Genomic DNA, 23586 nt, shown 5'->3' on the forward strand with positions numbered 1-23586 from the left:
TTTTATTACTAAAATACTGCGGCACTAATGCATTATATTGCAGGATTTCAACAAGAGGCTAATGCATGATTAAGAAGTATCGCAGGCAAAGTTCTAACGCATGGGCCATACATCGGAGGGATTCAACGCAAGGAAGAATCATTGATTCAGGCTATTTATGTCAAATCACCACTTGCAAGCATGGGCACCTGTAGCAGGCGGCGTCTGAAAAGCTTCTAAGTGTCAAGCGATTGACCAGGGCATGGACTTTAATGCTACCCATCATCAAGTTGGAGATGACCAATGCCTATAAATAGAAGAAATCCCTTCAGAGTTTGAAGTTCAGAAAATTTCAAGTTCTCACTCTCAGTATTAGCTTAGTCGTAGGTTTAGATCTTTAGAGCTGTGCTATGGTGCCAAGAAGAGCAGAAGGGAAAAGAACCACCATCACTGCCGATCAAGGAATGGAGGAAGTCGAGCTTGAGAGAGACACTTCGTCCAATTCTTATACAAGTGATTGTACACAACTAGAATTGAGCAAGAGAGATACAAGAGATTGTACTCTACAGCTTGACTTAGTTCTTTTCATCTCATTTATCGCTTTCATCATTTCATCTGATTATGTATTGCTTTTGTAAATACAATCTGCTTCTTTATAAATTCATATATTTGATCCATCACACTTTGCCATTGTTTATTTCTTGTTTATGTTGGATGCATCTATACTTCATGCAAAATTTTATTTCAAGTGTTTAAGCCAACTTGATCAATTGGTAAAAGCATCTTTAGCTTAGACTATTCGAGAGAATAAATAAGCTAACATCAAGTAGAACGCCTAGTACATCTAGAGATAGACTTACTGGTATTATATCGCATTCTGTGTTTGACGCATACATCCTAGAGATAGGTTTTGTATGTTATTCGCATTGAGAAGTGTCATATAGAGTCTAACGCATAAACGAAAATAAACAAATCATCTCATTCATCACATTCTAGTTCGTGTACATTCATCTTAGATCGACGCATACCACTTGCGCTAAAATCAATTTCCACACGACCCATCATTCTCTACTCAACTCTTTTGTATCTTCTTGCAGACACATACAGCACCTTAGTGTAAATAACACATTTCTTCATACTTTTAGGAAATCCCTACAATAGCTACAACGCAAGGTCTGCGTTAGCTTAATCTGAATCCCTGAGTTCGACCATGGACTTACCAGGAACCTAAATTGGATTTATACTTGGGTCTGATTTAGGAAAACTTGAACGTCAAATAGAGGAGTGTCATGCGTTCTGTTGCACATCTCTAACACTCAACGTATCAAAGCATCAACGCATCATTCATACTTAGAACTTATTTTCCCAAATTATTTTATACAATATACTCCTAGCTCAAATCACGATAGAAATGAACAACGAGCATCTGTGAAAGGTTATCGTACTATTGATTGGTTATATCTGATGGACATAGAAATATATCTGTGATAAGAAGAGTTCAGCTGTCAGTCTTTAGTGGAATGTCTGGCAATTAACGAATGGTGGATCTTGTGGCTAAAGAGTTTAGTCAGTTATTCACGTATCGTTGGAGCTTTGAGCCATAGGTCCATAAGGTCCCCTTGGTAGCTCAATGTATTCAAGTTGAGAATAAGTTTTTGGGTCAGTTTGAAATGTTCAAATTGACAAGAGGAAGTTTGATTATATATGATATGATTGAACTAGTTAATTATATATGATATGATTGACTTTATATATGAGATACATTATTTGGAGGAAAATGGATATAAATATGATTTATATCTAGTGGAGGAGAAAACACTATGGTTTATATGTGATATTAAACTATAGGTTAATGAATATAATATTATTATATTTATTAATTTTTAATTGGACAATTATAGGATAATTGTGCCAGCGATTTCTCCGTAACCGTATGATAGTGGGAGGTTTCATTCAGTTTTCACAACTGAAGAATAAAATGAAAATTGTTTTCATTTTGTAAGAGATCACAGAATTCACTCACGCATAGTGTATACAGCCTATCGCATAGCAAACCGAGAGACTACACGATAGCTCAAAGTTTCTACACGATCGTATACACGTGCGCCTCTTTTCAAACGATCGCATAGGAATTGCTAAACGATCGTCTAACTCTTTCCTAAATGATCGCGCGCTCGAGCGATTACTAAACGATCGTCTATACGATCACAGCCTACGATAGTGTACCTTCTTCTAAACGATTAAGCATTGTCTATACGATATACCCGATATTCTCCCACTTGCTTGGTCGTAGTATACGATCCTCTCTTCCTCCTTCCCACTACCAAATCCAACAAAGCCCACACCTCTTGAATTCTCACACCAAGAATACCAAAGGTTCTAAGTGGTGGTGTCATCCCCATTCTTGTGTTCGTGTGGAGGCCATTCGTGGGTAGACGACTGGTGATTTGGTGAACAATTGCTTGGACGTTCCAGCAAGAACGAGAGAAGCAATCCTTGTTCGAGAGCGAGATTTCGGGGAAGAAAGGTTCTTCAACTGGTACGTATCTCTTCTCTTTGTTATTTAGTTCTAAAAGCATGCTGGTAATTTGTTATATATTGTATATCTATTCTGTTAGAATGTAAATGTGGTAATTCTGTCACAATGAGTTTGGAACGATTCGCTTCCGCTCAAAGGTACTCTTGTATAAGAGTTCCTTCAGCATCATGTAGATTGTCTCTTCTAAACGTCCATGAAAGAAGACAGTTTTCACATCTAATTGATACAATTCTAAGTTATTTTGAGCAACCAAGGATAAGAGAAGCCTTATAGAAGTTTGTTTGACAATTGAAGAGAAAATCTTTGAGTAGCCTATTCCTTCCCTTTGTGTAAACCCCTTTGGAACCAACCTTGCCTTATGCCTAGGTTTCTGGTTACAGGATGCACCTTCTTTGAGTTTGAAAACCCATTTAGAAGCTACTGGTTTATAACCCTTAGGAAAAGGAGCTAAAGACCAAGTATCATTCACATTTAGTGAATGCATGTCCTTATTCATGGCTTTTATCCATTTCCTTTCATTAGAACAACTTGTTGCTTCTTCAAAAGTTGTTGGTTCTTGGTTAGTAGGAGCCACAACAACATTTAGAACTAAATTCATATAGTTCATTTCAGTATACCTTACTAGAAGGGTAATGATTCTTCTTTGTCTATCCTTAGCTAAGGCATACTGACTCAAGTCTGGTTGCTGATTAACAGTCTCCTTTTGTTTCCCTACTTCTTCCTCAACTTCTTCTGTGTCACTAGGTAAGTTAGGTTTTTTTGGTTTCTCAGTAGTTAACATCACCTCAATTCTTGTGGTAGATGTCTCAGCTTCATCCTCAAGCCTCTTCTCCTTTTGTATAAACATCTCATTTTCTCTAAAGGTGATGTCTCTGATGATTATGAACTTCCTCTCTACTGGATGCCACATTTTAAATCCTTTTGACTCCCTTTGTAAACCTACAAATATGCACTTAGCATCTTTGACCTTCATCTTTCTCTTATTTTGATGAACAAACCCTACACACCCAAAAACCTTAAGGTTTTCTAGATTAGGAGGATAATTAGTCCACTTCTCCTCAGGAGTAAACAACTCTAGAGATGTGTGAGGGCACCTATTCAAGGTGTAAACAGTATAGGCTGTAGCTTCTACCCAAAATTTTTCACTTAAGATAGCATCGGAAAGCAAACATCTTACCCTTTCCATTATAGTTCTATTTAACCTCTTAACAACCCCATTTTGTTGAGGTGTGTACCTCACAGTCATATGCCTAGTTATATCATTCTCACTATAGTATTTGTCAAAGTCCTTATTACAAAATTCAAGCCCATTGTCAGTTCTAAAGTATTTTAACTTTTTAGATGTTTGTGTTTCTATCATAGCTTTCCATTTTTTAAACTTCCCAAAGACTTTGTCCTTAGTTTTAAGGAATTATATCCAACTTTTCCTAGAAAAATCGTGTATTTAGGTTAGAAAATACCTTGAGCCACTAAAGCTTGGTGTAGGTGATGGGATTGATGTCTTAATTCTCCCGGAATCGCGTAGTTTATAATTTATACACATTGTTATGAATAAAATAAGAGTTATTTTATCTAGCATTTACTTATATCCAATAAACAAAGCTCCATGGTTATTGTATGTAAACTTAAGCATGTATATGAGATATACAAGTGGATCATGCCTTAAGTGATAACCTAAATAGGTCTGTGGTATAAGGATTAAGGACGGATACCTAATCCTTGTGACACTACGAATATGACCCACTTTGTAGAGGTTTGCAAGTGTTGTGAACTACTATAGATGGTAGATCATGACCATTCATGTGGAGACATGCGAGCGGGGGTGTTCTATACAAAGAGTTTGTATAAGACTGGACCACGAGATGACTAGTCTCAGTATATAATGTTGTTGATACTGGAGACTTACATCTCATCAAAACGACCATAGGTGACATGACCTCGATCCTGAGTGTTTTGAGAACTCTTGCCTTTGATGGCGGTCCTTTGATTAGTATGGGTGAGAGTGGCCATATTACCAACTTAACATGCCTACCTTTTGGAGGGCTTGTCTGATTTGGGAGTTAGGAATTCAGTTACACAAGATGGAATTCACTCATTCCCCGAAGTAGGGGTAAGTAGATAGATTGCTTCTTTAAGGGCTGATTCTGGGGCTTGAAGATAGTGGCCACAACTTCTCTTTTGAAGAGAAGACTCAATAATAGTAGGACTGTGACTTATGTTCATTAGAGGGATCAGTGGTACTTAAGGAGTTAGATGTAACTACAGGGACATAACGATTATTGGCCCAACTGTACTTACGAGTGATCTGTGAAGGGTTATCGCGCTGTTGATTGGATGATATGGACACATAATATATCTGTAGTAAGGAGAGTTTAACTGTCGATCTTTAGTGCAGTGCCTGGCAGTTAACGGATGGTGGATCCCGTGACTAAAGAGCTTAGTCAGTTATTCACGTACTGTTGGAGCTTCGAGCTACAAATCCATAAGATCCCCTTAGTAGCTCAATGGATTCAAGTTGAGAATCAGTTCTAGGTGTTGATTTGAAATGTCCAAATTGACAAGAAGTAATTCAATTATATATGATATGATCAGTGTGATGTATGAGATACATCAAGTGGAGGATTAATGTAAATGAGATTTACATTAAGTACCATGAAATAGAAAAAGAGTTATGGTTTATATGTTTCATGTAGATGAAATATTAAAACTATAGGTTATAAATATACTATGGTAAGTTGGTTATCATATATATTTATAATAATATTAGTTATTGGATAATTATCTCTTTTTCTCTAATAACCAATTGAGTGGTTTCATGGTAACCATGAGATAAAAGGAAAAATGTTTTCCTAAATTTGGTAGTTGATGATTTTGAGATTTTCCCTTCTCGAAATTACTCATGGTGGCTGTCAAGTGGATTAGAGTCACTAAACGATAGTTGAAGAGAGACTAGACAATCGTGGAGTGACACTACACTATAGTCACTCAGCTAGCCGATAGCTAAATGATCGCGGAGCTTTTCTAAACGATTGGGCATCGTCTATACAATAGACCTTATCATCTCCCACTTGCTCAATCATTTACACGATTATTCTTCCGCCAGTCTCATCCTCTAACCAAGTTCACACAGAGCCCACACTTCTGGATTCTCACACCGAGAATAGCAAGGTAGTCATTGTGGTGGTGTCGTACTCAACTCAACATAGTCGAGGTTTTTGGAGGCCGTTCGTTGAGTTCGTTGTGTTTTTTATCTTGGAGATCGCCGTATTCGTGGTTGTTGTGATCATGCCGTGTTGCGGTCGTAGTGTTCGAATGTTCGTGATTACAGCCTTGGAGATCGTTCGAGCATTTGTGATCGAGGGTATTTGAAGATGAGTCTTCAAAGGTATGTAAAATTCTTCCCTTGATCTTTGTAAAGCATGTTGTAATTTCGTATGTTGCATGACCGATTAGTTTCCATTTCTTGATTGTAAATATGTATGTTCAAATATGAACATAATTTGGAACGATCATTCCACTACTCATGGAAATCTTCATGTCCAATTTCCTTCAGTAGGAGATGGTCTCTATAGGTCAGAATGAACATAGTCCAGTATTCCTTTGGTGGTATGTGGTGATAAAAATTTGGAAGCATATATGATGCATGTCTTAAGCTATGCGTATGTTCTCATGCGTCGGTGGTCATGCATTGGAGTGGAAAGTATGTGTTAATCTCATATGCAATGACCATGCGTTCCTATCACAAGTTTTCTTGCGCTCTCGCTAAGTATAACAAGATCGCAAGTTTCTCGGGTGATTTGAGGTCGAACTCAGGGACTTATAGCTAAAATGTAATGAAAGTAATGTGTTTGCAGCAAAGAATAAAAGAATTTGAAGGTTATTGGCTATGCGTTGCTCCTACTCCTAACTAACAGATTAAGCAGTGGAAGTATGACTACGAGAGATAGAGACACAACAACTGTTAATGTGTAATAAAATGCATGGAAAAAATAGATAAAATTGCGGGGATGACTTCACTACAACACTAACCTTGATCGCAAGGGTAACCCCAGCCAGCGCAAGCTATGCGATCATGCTACACACACTTGACGAAGACTTATGCGATGCGTATGCGATACTGTCGAGAGGCCTTATTTCTAAGTCCCTATTCCTGCTCACTTGCTCTCACACATAAACAAGATGACTGCATACCACCTTATCCTACTTAAAGGGTGCATACGCTGTGTAATAGCAAACAAATCTTATTCCTAAGTCCTCATTCTTGCTTATGTGATCAATCTGCTCTCCCGAGTCTAGAATTGGTTTTTAGACTACTCTCCCAAGTATGCCTAAATGATGAATGATGCGCTCATAAGACAAGGTAATCACATAAAATATGGCTGACATAAGAATATTCCTATCCCTAGGAATACTTGCTTACTTTGCTTAATGCGTTCAACTACTTACCCTCCCAGGTAATTGGTCGCTGCTGATTCTACTCATAGACAAGTATTGTGTCCACTTATAGACAAGCGTTGTACAGCTTCACACTAAGCAAATAGGATTTTCTCACAATACTCACGCAACACACACCTCTCTGTGGTTTGCTACATGCTTCATATCCCTATGTCGCATGATTAAGTATGCGATACTCTAGTAGTCTCACTTAGTCGTGCAATGAAAGTAAAGGATGATAGAGAGAAGTAAATGAAGATAAAGTTGAAGGAAAATATAGAAATGCATTGATCACAAAATGTATTAATATCTTAAGCCACAATGTAATACAATACAAAGAAAGAAGAGATATGGAGGGCCAGATGGAAGCAATGCTTTGCTTCCATCAGATGTGTGTCAAGGCTGTCGGTGGTGCCATGGATGGGAGGTGGAGTAGTCTCTCTCGAGATCTAACTCCGGTAGAGCTCCGGTCGTCACTCGGAACGGATGGAGAGATGAAGAACTCTCAAGCCTATCTTCGCACGCTTTCATCTGGATCACAAGAATCTGCCCTATGGCAGAAAACCTTGGATACCTTCAGGCAGGGAATGCCTTCAGGTAAGGTTCCTTGGATTATTTGAAGTTATGCTCTAAAGCTTCTATTTATAGAGCTCGAGCGCCAACTGCATTAATGGTCATTCTCTGAAATTCTGCAACTAACGACGTGATGGACTGCTCTGAATCTCTGCTGCTAAAGGCGTGGTAGGTGAAATGTCAACATCACTGACACTCCCGAGGTATGCGCTCATGCTTGGTTTCCGAAGTGTCAATGCATTCCACCACCCTTGCGTTCATCCCTCTATTATGGTTATTACTCTGTAGCCGCAATCTCTCTACGATGACCGCATTTGTTCAATAGCCGCAACACCCATACGACTGACGTATGCGATCACCTTATGTGATCGTCTTCGCGATAGCCTGGCTTCCGCACATGCAATTGATTCCTGCGTTAGCTACAAAAATAGACAATTGAACGCATAATAACGCATAAAAGTGGATTAGCCGAGATTCTTAATGTCGATCGACACAAGCTCATTTTCTCATGAATTCTAAGTATAATCACCGCATATTCTACTTAACAGCCCTCAAAACAAAGGCTTCATTCTCATCACCAATCTTTTTGTCAATGCTCTTGAACTCAGAAATTGTCTTTTTAAACTCATCCAGATTGTCTGATAGTGTTTTCGCAGAATCCATATTAAATGTGAAGAACTTTTCCCTTGAAAACATCTTGTTAGGTAGATACTTAGTTGCATAAAGATCTTCCAGCTTGACCCACATTTTGTAAGTCATGTCTTGATCGATCACCTATCTCAAAATGCTATCACTAAGATTAAGAACTAAAGTTCCATATCTTCCCTTTCTTGAGTTGTTAACATAGATGGTGAAGGAACTCTTTGGGGAAGACAACCTTGAACGGAAACGAATCAACCAAATTCTATTTTCATTGAATATAAAGTTTACAGTAAACAATAAACAAGATATGCATTTAATATAAATTTCAGCATGCAAAATAATTAAAGGGTTTCAAGAAACCTCACATTTGAAGACCTTTCTTCACATTTTCCCTCGAACAAATCATGAACTCCTTGAAGACTTTCTTTAAGAATAACCTCGAACAAAATTGAACACTATCATAAATGTTTCCTTAGTATTCTCAGGGTGAGTACCCAAGAGTGGTGGTATCTGACTATTTTGGTTTTGAGGGAAAACTTAATGGTTATGAGGAAAGATCGACAACTCTCTCAAAAACTCAAACACACAGAATTCTTCTGTTGTTTTCTCTTTTCTATCAAAAAATTGATTATCAGCCCCTTAATGAGAAGAAGAAACTTTTTCCTTTCTACTTGCCAAAAATAACCACCACCCACTTACGTGGGTGGAGAGAAAATAAGGGGAAGGGAGTCGTAACTCCCTTCCTTATTATTGAAATAATAATAATATAAATATAAATATGATAACTAACTTATCATATTTATATATATATATATGTTAAATTTTATGTTATATCAAATATAACATATAACCTATAGTTTTAATATTGTATCACATACAATATAAGCTATAGTTTCTTTTCTCTTTTATGTGGCATTTAATATAAATCATATTTATATTAAATTTAACAACTATAAATCCAATTCATAGAAAAGATATTTGAATCTCATTCAAATATTTATTTCCTCCCACTAAGCTATAATGTATTAAATACATTATACCAATTATATCACATATAATTGAATCAACTTAATTATATCATATATAATTAAATCTCTTTATAAATTTGAATAATTTAAATTAATCCAAAAATTGACTCTCAATTAATCCTATTGAGCTACCAAGGGGACCTCATGGACCTGTAGCTTGAAGCTCCAACGGTACATGAATAATTAATTAAATTCTTTAATTAGAATATTCACCATCCGTTAACTTTCGGGCACTCACTAAAGACGAACAGTTGCACTCTTTGCACTATAGATGTATTTCTGTGTCCATTTGATATAATCAATCAATAGTAAGATGACCCTTCACAAATTGTTCGTAAGTACAACTGGGCCAAATTACCATTTTCCCCTATAGTTACATCTAACTTCTTAAGTACCACTGATCCCTCTAATAAACAATAGATCATAGTCCAACTATGACTAAACCCCTCTCGGATCAGGAGAGGGTGTGGCACCACATTGTTCAAGACCCGGAATTAGCCCTTAAGGGAGCAACTTATCTACTTACCCCTGCCTCGGGGAATGAGTGAATTTCATCTTGTGTAGCTGAGTTCCCAACTCCCCATCAGACATATCTCCAAAATGGTAGACTTGTTGAGTTGGGTATCTGGCCACTCTCACCCATATAAATCAAAGGACTGCCCTTATAGGCAGGAGTTCACAACTCACTCAAGATTAAGGTCATGTTACCTATGGTCATCTTAGTGAAATGTAAGTCTCTATTATGAACGACATTATATAATGAGACTAAATATTTCGTGGTCCAATCTTATACAAACTCCTTTGTATAGAATATCCTCGCTCGCATGTCTATACATGAATGATCAGAATCATATCATTTGTAGTACTTTACAACAATTATAACACCTACAAAGCAGGTCATACTCGTAATGTCACTAAGATAAGGTACCCAGCCTTATCCATATACTATAGACCATTTAGGTTATCACTTAAATATGATCTACCTATATATCTCTACATACATGTTTAAGTTACAAAGATAATCTTGTATGTTAGTTTATTGGTTTGTGGTTAATGCAACTAAAATATCATATATTTTATAGACAATGAATAAAATATCATATATTTTATTAAATACAAAACGAGTTTGTTCAATAATGTTTACAAACTATAGGACCCTTTGAGACTTAGGGCGTAAACTCCAACAGGTGACAGAGTAGATGGGTCTAAAAGGGCTCTATGGGCTTTCTGTTGTCCAATAATAGCCTTGATTTTGGCCTTCCACAGACTAAAATCACCCTTTCCATCAAACTTTTCTATCTCAAATTTAGCAACAACCATCACTAACCTGAAAAGAATGCCATTAACGATTTTTTTTAGTATCTTGATGCTTGAAGAACATTGATTTTGATGATCTTCAAACACTCTGATACCAATTTTGTTGGATTATACTGTCTTGTGTAGGCCCAATTCAATCAAGATCAATTCTAAGTTGGTGAAGAAAAGGCTGAGGAAAGCTTTGTTTCTTCACTGAAGTTCTCTCTGTTTTTCTCTTTTATTCGATAAGCATTATTATTTCCTCGATGAGTATCTACTTGTTACTTGATGAATTTTTACTTGTTACTCGATGGTTTCTTTCTTCTTTCCCCGATGAGTTTTTGTTCTTTCCTCGATGGAACTAGTTGAGTATTTATCTTTACTCGACGCTACTCGATGAGTATTAATCGTTACTCGATGCTACTCGATGAGAGAAGTTCTTGACTCGATGCTACTTGATGAGAGAATTTCTTTACTCGTTGGAACTCGATACTCTGAAAATGTTGTGATTTGATTATAAAATCGTATTTTCATTGATTTGCAGAGAAACAGATGAAGATTGAAGAAGAAGATAAAGAGAAGAAGAAGGAACAAGTAGAGTTACGTGGTTTGACCAACAAGCCTACATCCACGGGAAGACTCTTTTTCTTTCTCACTTGAATATTGCTTACAGCAGTTGTAGTTTACAGAAAAATAAAAAGTACGATGAATTCTATATTGTTTTGTTCTAATTAGCTGTATTTATAACACATACCATTTGACCGTTACAAGATATGAAGTTTGTTATGTAAAATAAACTAGTTGAAAAGTATTTGAGTCACTGTTTTTACACATGCCATAATAAAAAAAATTAATAATAATAATAAATTTTTTAAACTTTTTTATTTGTCAAAAAAAAATCAACATTTCTAAAAACTCTCTTTTTCACCCTCAAACTTATGACTTTATTTCTCAACATCTTCAACCCATCTTCACTAATTTGTTTTTGGAAAAATATCTTTTTGGTCCCTAGGTTTTTTATTTTGTTTCTATTTAGTCCCTAGGTTTCAAAATGTTACCCATTTCTTGAATTTTGAGTTTGGTTTCATTTTAGTCCCTAGGTTACATAATGTTACAATTTTATTCTTGACATTTGAGTTTTGCTTCAGTTTGATCCCTATGTTTCAAGATTTACACTTTTAACCTCGATTTTTCACTAAATAATCATTTTACGTCTTTGGGTTAATTTATGTTAATAAATTAAAACTTATTAGAAGAATTAAAATTAATTAGATTTCACTATTTGTATCACTTTTCAAATTAAATTTATAATATTACTTCATAATAATTTTCAATTAATGAATAAAAATTGACGTCAATGATTGAAAGTGAGTATTTAATGAAAAATTGTGGTTAAAAATGAGGATTTTCAAAAATAGAAAAAATAAGGGAAACTATTTACACAAAATAACAAAATTTAATCTTCTTTGATAGAGGCTTATAGAAGTCTATCAGTGATAGAAACTGATAGAAGTCTATCATTATACTATATGATAGATGCTAATAAAAGTCCATCAGTGTCTATTAGTATTTTTTTTTTTTTTTTTTGCTATTTCTGTAAATAGTTTGACATTTTTTCTATCTGTGAAAAAATTCAACTAAAATGTAAAATCTTGATACGTAGGGATCGAGTTGAAACAAAATTCAAGCATAGGGTAAAATTATAACATTTTGAAACTTAGGTCTACGTTGAAACAAAACTCAAAACTTAAAAACCAAATGTATAACATTTGAGAACTTAAGGACCAAATAGAAACTAGACCCAAAACCTAGGGACCAAAAATGTATTTTTTTTTTCCTTTTTCTTTCCATTCTTTACTGATTTTCTTCTTTAAGCACAGATGAGAGCTCTCATCTTCCCCCCAATATATGCTTCTCTCCATATATATTTTTTTTACCTCATCTCTCTCTTCTTTTTTTTTTCACTACACATTTTTAGTTTCTTTTTTCTTTTTTAAAAATAAAACAATATTAAAGAAAGACCATGGAAAAGGAAGAAGAAAAACAAAAGGGGAAAAATGAAAATAAAATAATAAACAGTGGGACTTGAACAAAATCAAGCATTTTCTAAACCACAGGACTTGATTATTCAATCTTGAAACATAGAAACTAATTTGACACAGACCTCAAATCTCAATGACTAAAAGTGTAATTTACCATTTTTATATGCTAGGGAAGTTAATTGAAAAAAAGATACGTGCCATGGAAAGTATACTTAATTGAAGTAACTTAAATACTAGGAACCCTTTTTACTTCAATTTTTTCCCTCTTTTAAATTTCAACACAACAATTGAGTTAAGTTATGTTATTTAGATTAGATAGACACTACATATAAAGCATTGTGTATAGTCAATGCAAAGCATAATTTAATGAAAATATTTCATTTCCTTAAAAAATTCATTAGTAGCACTCAATAAAAGAAAATTTTGTTTTGCTCAATATGTTTTTCTATTGCTAGCTAGTTCAATGTTTGTTATGAATGTATGGCATACAATTCTTGTTCAATATTAACACAACATTTTTTAGGCCAAGAAATCCATTTTTAGGTCATCTTGCTATTGATCTAAATTTAGCTTTACTAAATCTCTAGCTATAAAAAGTGCTTCTCATATTCCCAAAACTTCATCCACTCACAAAAGCAAGACTTGAATCATCACCAAAAGAAAACACACCAAAGGAAGAACAAAACAAAACACCAAAAGGAAAATGGCCAAGAAGATTATTGCAGTGTTTTTCATGTGCATTGTTGTGATGGCTGCTTTTCAATTTGCCACTGCCAATGAAGAGGTGGAAAAATATGAGGCCAAATTTGAGGCCAAATACAAGTCTTGCTATGAAACTTGTGAGAAGGAATGCCTTGAAGGAGGCAATGGCCAAAGCTTTTGTGAAGTTAAATGTGATGAGGATTGTGATGAAAAAGAAACCGCTGGTACGACTCTTTCTTCTTTCTATCTCTCTACTAACATCCATGATATTACCTTATTTTTTCGTCAATTTTATTGACATTTTATACATTTATGAGTTCTACATCATTATAAAGATCGACAATATATAACAAAAATATTTTTATGTCTTTTTTTTGTCAATTTAAAAATTATTATTTTTATATTAATTTAAGTTGTTGTATATTTGTTTTACAGATAAGCTACACATCGAATTGCATTGAATAATGATCGAGGAACAAAAGAAAAGAAGATTGCTTGAGAAGGATATCATCAAGTAGTAATATTGTATCAAAATCAAGCTTGTAATGTAATTTAATATTAAAATTAATAAAGTTCTTGGTCTTTGGTGTTATTGATATGTGAATGGATCATTGCCATGGTGGGTGTTATTTTTATTTAAAAACAAAATATATTTATAATTTCCTATAAATAGTTTATCAACTCTTATACCCATTTGCATTTTGTTTAATCCTTATTCTCATAGATATGATCACAAAATTCAATTGATTTGAGGGGCTTATCATATAGAAAAATGAGTTTTGCAAGAGCTTTAGTTAATATATAACAAGTTGATAATAAGAACCGGCAAGTAAGAGCTTAATTCATTAGCTACTTTATCACCAACAAAGTGACAATCAAATCCAATGTATTTTGTCTTTTCATGAAAAATTGGATTTTTTGCCCAATGAATAGTAGCCTAATCATCACAAAATAAAAGAGATGGTTCTGTAATGAAAATGCTCAATTCTTTAAGTAAAGAAGACATGGTTCTGTAATGAAAATGCTCAATTCTTTAAGTAAAGAAGACAGCCAAACAAGTTCATAAGTGGCAAAAGCTAAAACCCTATATTTGACTTCTGCAAATGACCAAGATATCACACTTTACTCCTTTGATTTTCATGATACAAGAGTATTTCCTAGGAAAGTACAAAGACTAATAGTGGATTTGGGAGTATCAGGACATGAAGCTCAGTCAAAATCAACAAAACCACACAACTAAAAGGACTGTGAAGGAGAATTAATGATACCTTGCCCTGAAGAAAGACTTCAAATATCTCAATAAATGGTGAGCAATTGCTATTGCTTACAAGGACATGCTACATATTCACTAAGTTTGTCAATAGAAAATACAATGCGAGACCTAAAAATGGTTAGATAAAGAAGGCTACCAATCAGCCTTCTATAGACAATAGTATGATCAATCAATAGATCAGTCTCTGAAAGGTGAAATTTTATCTAGCACCAAGAAGTCACATATCTTCTAACAATTGTTGTGTATAATGGCAATGAGAAATAGATGTTCCTTGAGAGGAATGTGCTAACTCAAGGCCCAAGAAGTATCTCAAAAGACGATATGAATCCTTTAATTTGAATCGGTCATCTAGAAGATGTTTCAATTAGTCAATATTTTGATGATTGGAACTAGTAATGACAATATCATCAACATAAACCAAAAAAAGAAGAAAATTATCGCTAGAACCTTTAATAAACAGTGAATAGTCTACTCTAGACTGTTGGAAGCCAAAGAGCAAACAAACTATTTAAAAAGTCTGGAAAATTATTATCAAGAAGCTTGCTTTAATCCATATATCAACTTTTTTTAGCTTACAAACAAGCTTGACTCTTGTGAGGAAAACACCTTAAGAGTTATACTCATGAGGCAAATTTATGTAAACATCATTAAATAACTCTCATAAAGAAAAAAAAGTTTCAATGAAGTCAAGACCTTCCTCTTGAACACAATCCTTTAGGGTATCCTATAGATTTAATAGCTTAAACTCCTAAAGATGGTTCAGCGAGGGTCGGATAGGTGTTGAATCTGAAGGGATTGAATCTTAAGCAGAAACGTGTGATCACCTTGTAATTTTGTTTTCAATTTTACATAAACAAAGTACGGTATAAAAATAATAACGTAATGGATAAACAATCGAGATTAGCATGCATTTAAGAGAAGAAAAGAGGGAAGAGCTAAACCTTACCTTCATAGATTCCCAAATTCTTCGCAATTCCCTCTGCGTCTTCTCCAAAACGTCTTTTCAATGATCAAGAGATACCACTATAAGTGAAACCTTGTTATTCTCTAGGATTCCAATAATTGAATGTGCGGTCTCCAAGACTTAGAAAAGGGAGAAGAAGTAGTAGAGAAAAGAAAAAGAGATGTAGTAAGATATTAGGATTCAGAATTCTCAATTCAAATATCACAAACGTGGGCCATGAAGACCTATTTATAGAGAGGAGGGGTGAACCCCTTCTTCTAGTCTTTCCTATTCCTATGCTAGTTCTAATTTAATTAAATAATTTTTATTTAATTAATTACTCCAGTAATTAAATAACATATATATTAAATCCAATTTAATATATATAATTAATTGATGAATAAATAAACATCACATGTTTATTTATCTCTACTTCTTAAAAGTTAATTAATCATTAGTTAATCAATTAAACGACTATATTAAATCATATTTAATATATAATTAATCAGCATATAATTATTACACATATATATGTGTACATCTCTTTAATATTTGAATCTTATTCAAATATTTTTATTTCTTAATTATAGATCACATCTATAATTAACCATTTTATATTAATCTCACTAATATGTAATTGATTTGAACAATTCAAACCATTCCTCTTATATATTCTTTAAAGAGCTAACAAGGGGACTTTATGGACCTACAGATTAGAAGCCTCAATGATATAAGATTAATTAATTAAACTCTTTAATTAAATTAATCAATTTTCATTAACTACCGGTCACTCCACTAAATACTGATAGTTGCACTCTTCACACTGTAGATTTATTTTTGTGTCCACTAATATAACAAATCAATAGTGAGTTGACCCTTCACAAATTGCTCATAACTATAACTAGGTCAAAATACCATTTTACCCTTGTAGTTACATCTAACTTCTTAAATACCACTAATCTCTCTAATAAACAAATAATTTATAGTCTAACTATAAACTAATACCCCTTGGCCAATGAGAGGTTGAGGCCTCAATGTTTAATATCTAGAATCGGCTATTAAGGGAGCAATTTATCTACTTTCCAAGGAGTGAATTTCATCTTATGTAGTTGTGTTTCCAACTTCCTACTTGGACAAGTCCCCCAAATGGTAGACCTATTGAGTCAGCAACAAGACCACTCCCCATACAAATCAAAGGATTGTACTCATAGACAGAAGTTCACAACTCACTCAGGATTAAGGTCAAGTCACTTATAGTCATCCTAGTGAAATGTAAATCTCTTCTAGAAACGATGTTATATAGAGAGACTATTCATTTCGTGGCCCGGTCTTATACAAACTCTTTGTATAGAATACCCCTACTTGCATGATCCACATGAACGATCAGGATCAGATCATTTGTAGCACTTTACAACAATTGTAACATCTACAAAGCAGGTTATATTTGTAATGTCACCAGGATAAGGTACCCAGCCTTATCCATCTACTACAGACCATTTAGGTTATTACTTAAACATGATCCACCTATATGTCTCTGAAAGAACCTGTGAAGGCCCTGAGTGGAAACGTGGAGATCGTCCCGATTTTATTTTCATAGAATCACATAATTTTACGGTAAATAGAATATGCATAATCACTAATTTACAACATGTATTAATAAGTAAGGAAAATGAAGAATAGGGTTTGAGAAACCCTTATCTTTGAACATCTGGTCTTTTTCGAATTTCCTTTTCTCCAAAATTGGTCACATACCACCACGAACTCGACACCCTCGATCCAAGATGGCCACCACCAATTGGAGCCTTCGTATTCTCTGCGATGAGAATCCAAGGAGTTGTGGGCTATTGGAATTTTGGGAGAAAGGGAGATTAATTTTTTAGAGGGAAAAAGCCTGGGAGAAATTACAAAGAGCTTTACTTGGTTCAGTCTTTTGTGAAGAAGATGAAGACGTGAAAAAAAAAAAAAAACAAAAAAAAAAAAAAAAAAAAAAAAAAAAAAACAACTAAAACTCCTTCATGTTCTTCCATCAAAAATTAATTTAATAAAAAATTTCAACTAATTATTTTAATAAATTTATATTATATATATAATATATATATATATATATATATATATATATGATAACCACCTTATCATATATTAAACTATTATTGTATCAAATATAACATATAACCTATAATTTAATATTGTATCAAATACAATATAATCTATATTTTTCATTCTCTCATTAATGGTATTTAATATAAATCCCATTTATATTAAATTCAATTATATGAATCCAATTCACATAATTATATTTGAATCATATTCAAATATTTATTTCCTCTCAGCTAAACTTTATATTATAGTGTATCAAATATATTATAGTAATTATAATTCCCTCATTTAATTTTGAACAATTAAATTATCCAAAATTGATTTTCATTAAATCTTTGTTGAGCTACAGAGGGGACCTCATAGACCTATAGCTTTGAAACTCCAATGGTACTTGAATAGTTAATTAAACTCTGTTTAATTTAAATTATTCAATATCCATTAACTGTGGGCACACCCACTAAAGACTGACAGCTATACTCTTTACACTACAGATATATTTTTGTGTCATTGGATATAAACCAGTCAATAGTGCGATGACCTTTCACAAATTTTCTTGTAAGTACACGCTGGGCCAAAATTATCATTTTGCCCCTGTTGTTACATCTAATTCCTTAAGTATCATTGATCCATCTAATAAACAATAAGTCATAGTCCAACTATGACCAAACCCCTCTTGGCCAGGAGAGGTGTGCACCACATTGTTCAAGCCCAAGAATCAGCCCTTAACATAGCAACTTATCTACTTACCCCGACGTCGGGGAGAGAAGTAAATTTTGTCTTGTGTAGCTGTGTTGTAACAAACCCCACTTTCTAGGACTAAGAAAGGGAATTGCTACTGCATGCATGCATAAATATTCTCATTGAAGAAAATAAAGTAAATTAAAGAAAATAATCATAATCTTAAACTGCATTAAGTATATAAAAAAAATGTTCTAACATATCTCAAAATCTTAAATTGTTCAACCCGGGCATCCCTTTTAACAAGAAACAATTTATAAAAAAAAAATGAATAAATAAATAGTTTAAATTAATTAATTAAATTATGATAAATCCATGAATGGATAAAAACAAAACATGCAAAAATATAAAACAGTCAAATGCGGAAGCGAATTCTGGTTCTTAGGCACTGTCACAGATTCCTCTTGTCAGTCCCCCGAGTGTCCTTGCCCTTACCTGAAAAAAAAATAAGGATAAGGTTGAGTATAAAATACTTAGTAAGTGATCCCATTATCGGAATCAGACTATGCATCCATGAGCAAATAAGAAAAAAAAATTAGCCCGTGGCTCATACAGTTACATCGGTTTTTTATGATGAAAGGAAAACCAAAAGATGTACTATCTTGCCTTGAAACGCATGTCTAGCGGCCCGTAGGCACACCGTCAAACATGATAATAACATGAACGTGAACCCGTGACCCATGCATGTCTAGCGGCCCGTAGGCATACCGTCAAACATGATAATAACATGAACGTTAACCTATCAGTTCACGCATGTCTAACGGCCCGTAGGCACACTGTCAAAACATGAAACATGAAAATAAAAGTAACATGAATGTAAACCTGTCGGCTCACGCATGTCTAGCGGCCCATAGGCACACCGTCAAACATGATAATAACATGAACGTTAACCTGTCGATTCACGCATGTCTAGCGGCCCGTAGGCACACCGTCAAACATAATAATAACATGCGTCAAGGCAAGACAAATAAACCGCTCTACTGGTCTATTCATGCATCACATACATAATATCAGTACTGATTATATTTTTAACATGCTCATAATACTTGTAACCACCATGCAACTAGCAAAACATAATATCAAACAAAATCACGCTCCAGAGTCAACCAAGTAACTTTATAGGTCTAATCTAGATCGCCTGGCATGAAGGCACCAGTAATAGTATCACTTATCTCAACTTAGTCACAAAAGTCCACGCAAATAATTCCTTAAAACCTTTGGAAAACTTGAATCAACCCAAAGTTATGGCTTGATTCAAGACAAATTCCAAAACTTGATTCAAGTAGCCAATTTGATCAAGAATTAATTCCAAAATCAATAACTTATTTTTTTTCTCACTATTACTCTCAATCCAAAGAATGACCAACCAGTTTACACAAAACTTACCAAAACTGAAACTATTCGAAGAAGAGAATGGTTCTTTCTTTGTTAGCAACGCCTCGAAATCCAAATCCTGAAAGTCGACACAATGGGTAACACTAAAATTGTTTCCAACACCAAGAGGCATTTTAAAAAAAGACTCAACACCAAACCTTGCCCAAAACAATCCAATCTTACCCAATCTCAAAAAGGCAGTGGCGGGCGAATGGTGGCAGAAGCAAAACTGAACGGCAGGGCTGACGTCGGCGAGGAGAGCGGCAGTTGACTGGCGCAACGGCGAGATAGCGATGCTTGCGGCGGCGACGAAACGACGAGGCTGACGCCGCTGCTCGCGGTGTCGACGGAACGGCAAGGTGAAGGCTGGAAGGCGGATGGCAGACGGTGTTAGCGGCTAGGGTAGGAAGGAAAAGAAGAAGAAGAAGGGAAGGAAAAAACATGCGTGCGGGTTGAGGAGAGAGAGAGAAAAGTAAATTTAATTTACTTTTTTTTTCTTCTTTTTTTTTTCATTCCTTTAACCCTTTCCACAAATATATATATAACCAAATTAAACTCTTCCTTTTCCCTTAAAAAAACAAATTCCTTAATTATCTCCCAAAATATATATACTTATATATATATTTTCCTTTCCCAAAAAAAAGAATCTAATATACACATTTAATTATCTCCATAGATAACCAAATCTCCCAAAATACAAGCCAAATAAAACTCAATTAATTCCAAACAATTAAATCATATTTTAGCTTGGCCAAAAAAAAAAACATAAATCTCATATAATTTATCCAAGTAGCCAATAAAAAAAAAAAAAAAAAACTTAATTACAAAATAAAAATCAGGATGTTACATTCTACCCCCCTTAAGAAACTTTCGTCCTCGAAAATTCTAATCCTGAAAAAGCTCAAGATAATGCATCCTCATGTCGTCCTCGCGCTCCCACGTTGCTTCCTCAAACTGGTGATTTCGCCAAAGAACCTTCACCAAAGCTATCTTCTTGCTGCGCAAAACTTTCACTTCCCTGGCCATGATTCGAATAGGCTCTTCTTCGTAGCTCAGGTTCTCATTTAAATGCAAAGGTTCATAATCCACAACATGAGATGAGTCTGCTACGTACTTCCTCAACATGGAAACATGAAAAACATTGTGAACTGCAAAAAGAGATAGGGGCAAGGCCAGTCGGTATGCTACGGGGCCAACTCGTTCCAAGATCTTAAATGGCCTGATGAAATGAGGGTTCAACTTACCCCTTTTGACAAATCTCAACACTCCCTTCATAGGTGCCACTTTCAGAAACACCTTTCCACCTCTCAAACTCCAGGTCCTTACGCCTAACGTCGGCATAACTCTTCTGCCTGCTTGGAGCCGTCAACATTCGGGCCCTAATCTTCTGTATTGCCTCGTTCGTGGTTTGTACTAACTCAGGTCCTAGTAATTTTCGCTCACCAACCTATCCCAGCATACGGGTGACCTACAACACTTCCCATAAAGGGCCTCAAATGGTGACATACCAATGGTTACCTAATAACTATTATTATAGGCAAACTCTATCAAATGCAGGTGAGAGTCCCAACTCCCTGCAAACTCTAGTGCACAAGCACGTAACATATCCTCCAAGATCTGGTTTAAACGCTCAGTTTGACTGTCAGTTTGTAGGTGAAAAGCATATTGAAATCCAAATGTGTACCCAATGCTGCCTGAAGGCTCTTCCAAAAGTTGGAGGTAAAACGAGGGTCCCTATCAGATACGATGGACACTAGTACCCTGTGCAATCTTACCACTTCTTTCATATACAACTGGGCCCACCTACTCACTGGATATGTAGACTTCCCTGGAATAAAATGTGCCAGCTTGGTAAGTCTATCCACTATAACCCAAATTACTGTAAAACCCTTCACCGTTCGCGGCAAACTTACAATGAAGTCCATCGAGACATGCACCCACTTCCATTCCGGTATCCTCAAAGGTTGAAACAAACCTGCTGGCTTTTGTCTTGGGGCCTTTACCTGCTGACACACCAAGCACTTACTGAAAAACTCTGCTATCTCCACTTTCATGTTATTCCACCAGTGGCAATGTTTTAGGTCTTGGTACATTTTGGTACTACCAAGATATATTGAAAAATGGGGAGTTATGAGCTTCCCATAACAGATCATTCTTAAGGTCATTATCTGCTGAAACACATAAACGTCTTCGAAAAGTAAGACCATTATCTACTGACAAGGAGAACTCACCACCCTGTCCCGTCTTCACCTGCTGCGCTACTTCAACTAAGTAAGGATCACTGCGTTGAGCAATAATGATCCTCTGCCTTAAACTTGGTTGTACTGATAATTGTGCTAACTTCGCAGATACTTCCCCTACCACCATTGCTATCTCAGCCCGCTCAAGGTCCTTACATAAACGACTCTGTTTGGTGATAAGGGCTGTTGAATGGGCTACCTTCCTACTTAGAGCATCCGCCACTACATTTGCCTTTCCTAGATGGTACAGAATCTCGCAATCATAATCCTTCACTAGCTCCAACCATCTACGCTGCCTCATGTTTAACTCCTTCTGAGTGAAGAAGTATTTTAAACTCTTGTGGTCGGTGAAAATCTATATCTTCTCGCCATACAAGTAGTGCCTCCAGATTTTTAAAGCAAAAACAACAGCTGCCAACTCTAAATCATGTGTGGGATAATTCAGTTCATGGTTCTTTAATTGGCGAGAGGCATAAGCAACTACCTTACCTTGCTGCATCAACACGCACCCCAAACCTCTCTTGGAGGCGTCACTGTAAATAACAAAACCACCTGTTCAATCTGGTACGGTGAGAATTGAGGCCGTAACCAATCTTTACTTGATATCTTGGAAACTATCCTCACAAGCCTTACTCCAAATAAAGGAAGTTCCTTTTCTGGTCAACCGGTCAGAGGGGTGGCTATACAGGAAAAGTCCTTCACAAAATGACGATAATAGCCCGCAACCCCAAGAAACTACGTACCTCTCCAACTGTGGTAGGACGAGACCAACTCGTGACTGCCTCGATCTTTGCAAAATCAAATGATACACCTTCCTTGGACACCACATGCCCTAGAAAGGACACATGCTTTAAACAGAACTCGCACTTGGAAAACTTATCATATAACTGTTGCGCCCTCAAGGTCTCTAGAACCTTTCGCAAATGTTCCTCGCTCCGCCTCTGTCTTGGAGTAAACCAAAATGTCATCTATGAAGACTATCACGAAGGTGTCAAGAAATTCCTTAAACACCCTGTTCATTAGGTCCATGAATACTGTAGGAGCGTTCGTCAATCCAAATGACATTACGACGAACTCATAATGCCCATACCTCGAACGAAAAGTTGTCTTGGGAATATCACTTATCCTCAACTGATGATACCCTGACCGAAGATCAATCTTAGAAAACACTGTAGCTCCCTGCAACTGGTCAAACAAATCATCAATTCTGGGAAGCGGATACTTGTTTTTTATAGTCACCTTGTTTAGTTCCCTGTAGTCAATGCAGAGCCGTAATGACCCATCTTTCTTTTTCACAAACAGTACCGGCGCACCCCAAGGGGACACACTAGGGCATATGAAACCCTTATCCAAAAACTCTTGCAACTGAATTTTGAGTTCCTTCAGTTCTGTCGGGGCCATTCTGTTTGGAGCTTTCGAGATAGGAGTTGTGTCTGACTTCAACTCGATAGCAAAGTCTATCTCCCGATGCGGTGGCAGACCTGGGAGTTCTTCTGGAAAGACATCCGAGTAGTCACGTATTACTGGCTCTGAAGTCAAGGAGACTTCAGGCTCTCTAGTGTCAACGACACTAGCTAAAATACTCCAGGTACCCTGGTTAAGTAACCTCTGGGCTTTCATGGCAGAAATCACTTTGGGCAGGACCACGGTCCCTGCCCCTTTAAATTTAAAGTTGGCTCTCGTGGG

The 23586-nt window shown here is 35.6% G+C and overlaps 1 protein-coding gene across 1 annotated transcript; it reads left to right on the plus strand.

The window, feature by feature from the left end:
• The first annotated feature begins 13175 nt into the window (after window positions 1-13175).
• On the plus strand, window positions 13176-13743 carry LOC120092608 (major pollen allergen Ole e 6-like). The gene is made up of 2 exons (XM_039050749.1): window positions 13176-13459; window positions 13671-13743. Exons 1-2 carry the CDS (start codon window positions 13237-13239, stop codon window positions 13694-13696), a joined length of 249 nt encoding a protein of 82 aa, XP_038906677.1. The 5' UTR covers window positions 13176-13236; the 3' UTR covers window positions 13697-13743.
• The last annotated feature ends 9843 nt before the right edge of the window (window positions 13744-23586 follow it).

This window comes from Benincasa hispida, chromosome 12 (genome assembly GCF_009727055.1).
Source record: "Benincasa hispida cultivar B227 chromosome 12, ASM972705v1, whole genome shotgun sequence".
Taxonomy (NCBI): Eukaryota; Viridiplantae; Streptophyta; class Magnoliopsida; order Cucurbitales; family Cucurbitaceae; genus Benincasa; species Benincasa hispida.

What these genes read in the sequence shown, in the direction of transcription:
- LOC120092608 (XM_039050749.1), top strand. Translation starts at nt 13,237, where the DNA reads ATGGCCAAGAAGATTATTGCAGTGTTTTTCATGTGCATTGTTGTGATG. An exon ending in TGATGAAAAAGAAACCGCTG is followed by an intron (nt 13,460 to 13,670) that starts GTACGACTCTTT and finishes TTTGTTTTACAG; the next exon opens with ATAAGCTACACATCGAATTG.